Source organism: Nestor notabilis, unplaced genomic scaffold (genome assembly GCF_000696875.1).
Source record: "Nestor notabilis isolate BGI_N333 unplaced genomic scaffold, ASM69687v1 scaffold9538, whole genome shotgun sequence".
NCBI lineage: Eukaryota > Metazoa > Chordata > Aves > Psittaciformes > Psittacidae > Nestor > Nestor notabilis.
In genome coordinates, this window is record NW_009940609.1 from 10,068 (window position 1) to 11,615 (window position 1,548).

At 31.3% G+C, this 1,548-nt stretch overlaps 1 protein-coding gene across 1 annotated transcript in view; it reads left to right on the forward strand.

Moving 5' to 3' along the window:
• The window catches only part of FEZ2 (fasciculation and elongation protein zeta 2 (zygin II)), a gene marked incomplete at its 5' end in the record, with an annotated part of 23,270 nt that overhangs the window by 8,550 nt on the left and 13,172 nt on the right, over positions 1-1,548 (forward strand). The window contains one exon of the mRNA XM_010020446.1: positions 1,327-1,407. Within this exon, the coding sequence (XP_010018748.1) occupies positions 1,327-1,407 (81 nt within the window). The remainder of the gene's footprint in view (positions 1-1,326; positions 1,408-1,548) is intronic.

Consider the following 1,548-nt stretch of genomic DNA (forward strand, 5'->3'; position numbering starts at 1 on the left):
TTTTTTTTTTTTTTTTTTTTTTTTTTTTTTTTTTTTTTTAAGGAAATGCTGAGAACATGCATTTAGATAGTATGTTCAGGTAACTTTGTGGATAGTCAGTTTCTGTTAATAAATAATATATAAATTAGTAATTTTATTAACTAAAACTACAATGAAGTCTCATTTAAATACAAAGCATGGAAGTAGGGTTAAATTTTCATGCTCCAAGAAAATATATTTCCCTGCAGATACTATAATTCTATTAAGTAGATGTTTTAATTCTTTGTTCTTAATACAATCTTAGGAAACACTTTCTTAGACTTCTAAAACTTTTGCTGTTCTCACAAGGACAAGCTGGAGAGTGACTAAAAATAGTCAGAGCTTCAAGATAACTGTTCCTTTAAGTAGACTATCTTAAAAGACTTAAGATGGCTTTGGCAATGTCTGTGTCTATTTACTGACTTTATTGTGCTTTAGAAAGCAAATGAATACTGTATTCCAGCACATTTTATTCTCCCTCCCATAAATAAATACATTCAAATAAGCATGCTGAGGCGTGTGCATCATACTGCCCTATTCAGCAGCTTGACAGTTTCTTCTTTTTATGTTCTTGTCAGTTGCTGATTTTTATATCTCATACTAAAACCTAAAATTGTTTTGATTTTTTTTTTTTTTTATAACTTGTCATCTTCAGCAAGCAAAAAGGATTTCAAAGTTAAAGAAAAAAACTGTGGTTGGATTATATATTAACTTTTAAAAAAACCCATGGAATCCATGATTCCATGTAATGAAGCTAGAAATTAATATGGGTATGTTACATAACTAATTGTGTATATTTGATTATATTACCAAAAGATTGGGAGCGCTTAGTTGTTGCTTCAGTTGTGGAAGTGTGAAAGCATACGGTGTTTTAAAGAAGTAGAGCTGAAACTTACTACCTCTGTGTTTCCAGTAGGTTGTTAAAATCTGAAAAGTTGTTATCAGCAGTGTCTCTAAAAGCTCGAACCCAAATTTTAAAGATTATGTATATTAACTTTCAAATATACTATTTTTTACATTTCAAAATGAAACAGCCTTAAAAGGCAAATCTTGATTATTGGGTCTGCAGTGTGAAGATTTTGTTTGATTAAATTTTGATGTAATTATACTGCTTAACTGCTGTTATAAGGTTTGCTTTTTAATTATAAAAATAAAGCACATGAATGAAAAAATAGAAATGTGCTGAAATACATCTTAGAGCTTGTCCTTGTCATTCATCTTTTATAGTCTTGATAAATGCTGATTAACAGTATTCTGAACTTTTCTATGTCCCTTTTTTTCTTTCTGCTATGTTTCCACTACTTTTAGCGCTTCAGCATGGAAGGGATCTCAAATGTCATACAGAATGGCTTCCGCCACACGTTTGGAAACTCAGGTGGAGAGAAACAGGTGCTGGGCTATCTTCTCTCTTTTCCTTACTCTTTGCCTGCACTTTTGGTAGGAGCTGAGATCTTGAAAATTGACAGTGTGTGAAGATAAATGCTGAGACAGGAAAAAATAGCCCAGAAATGTTGGAATTTGTACTCTTTC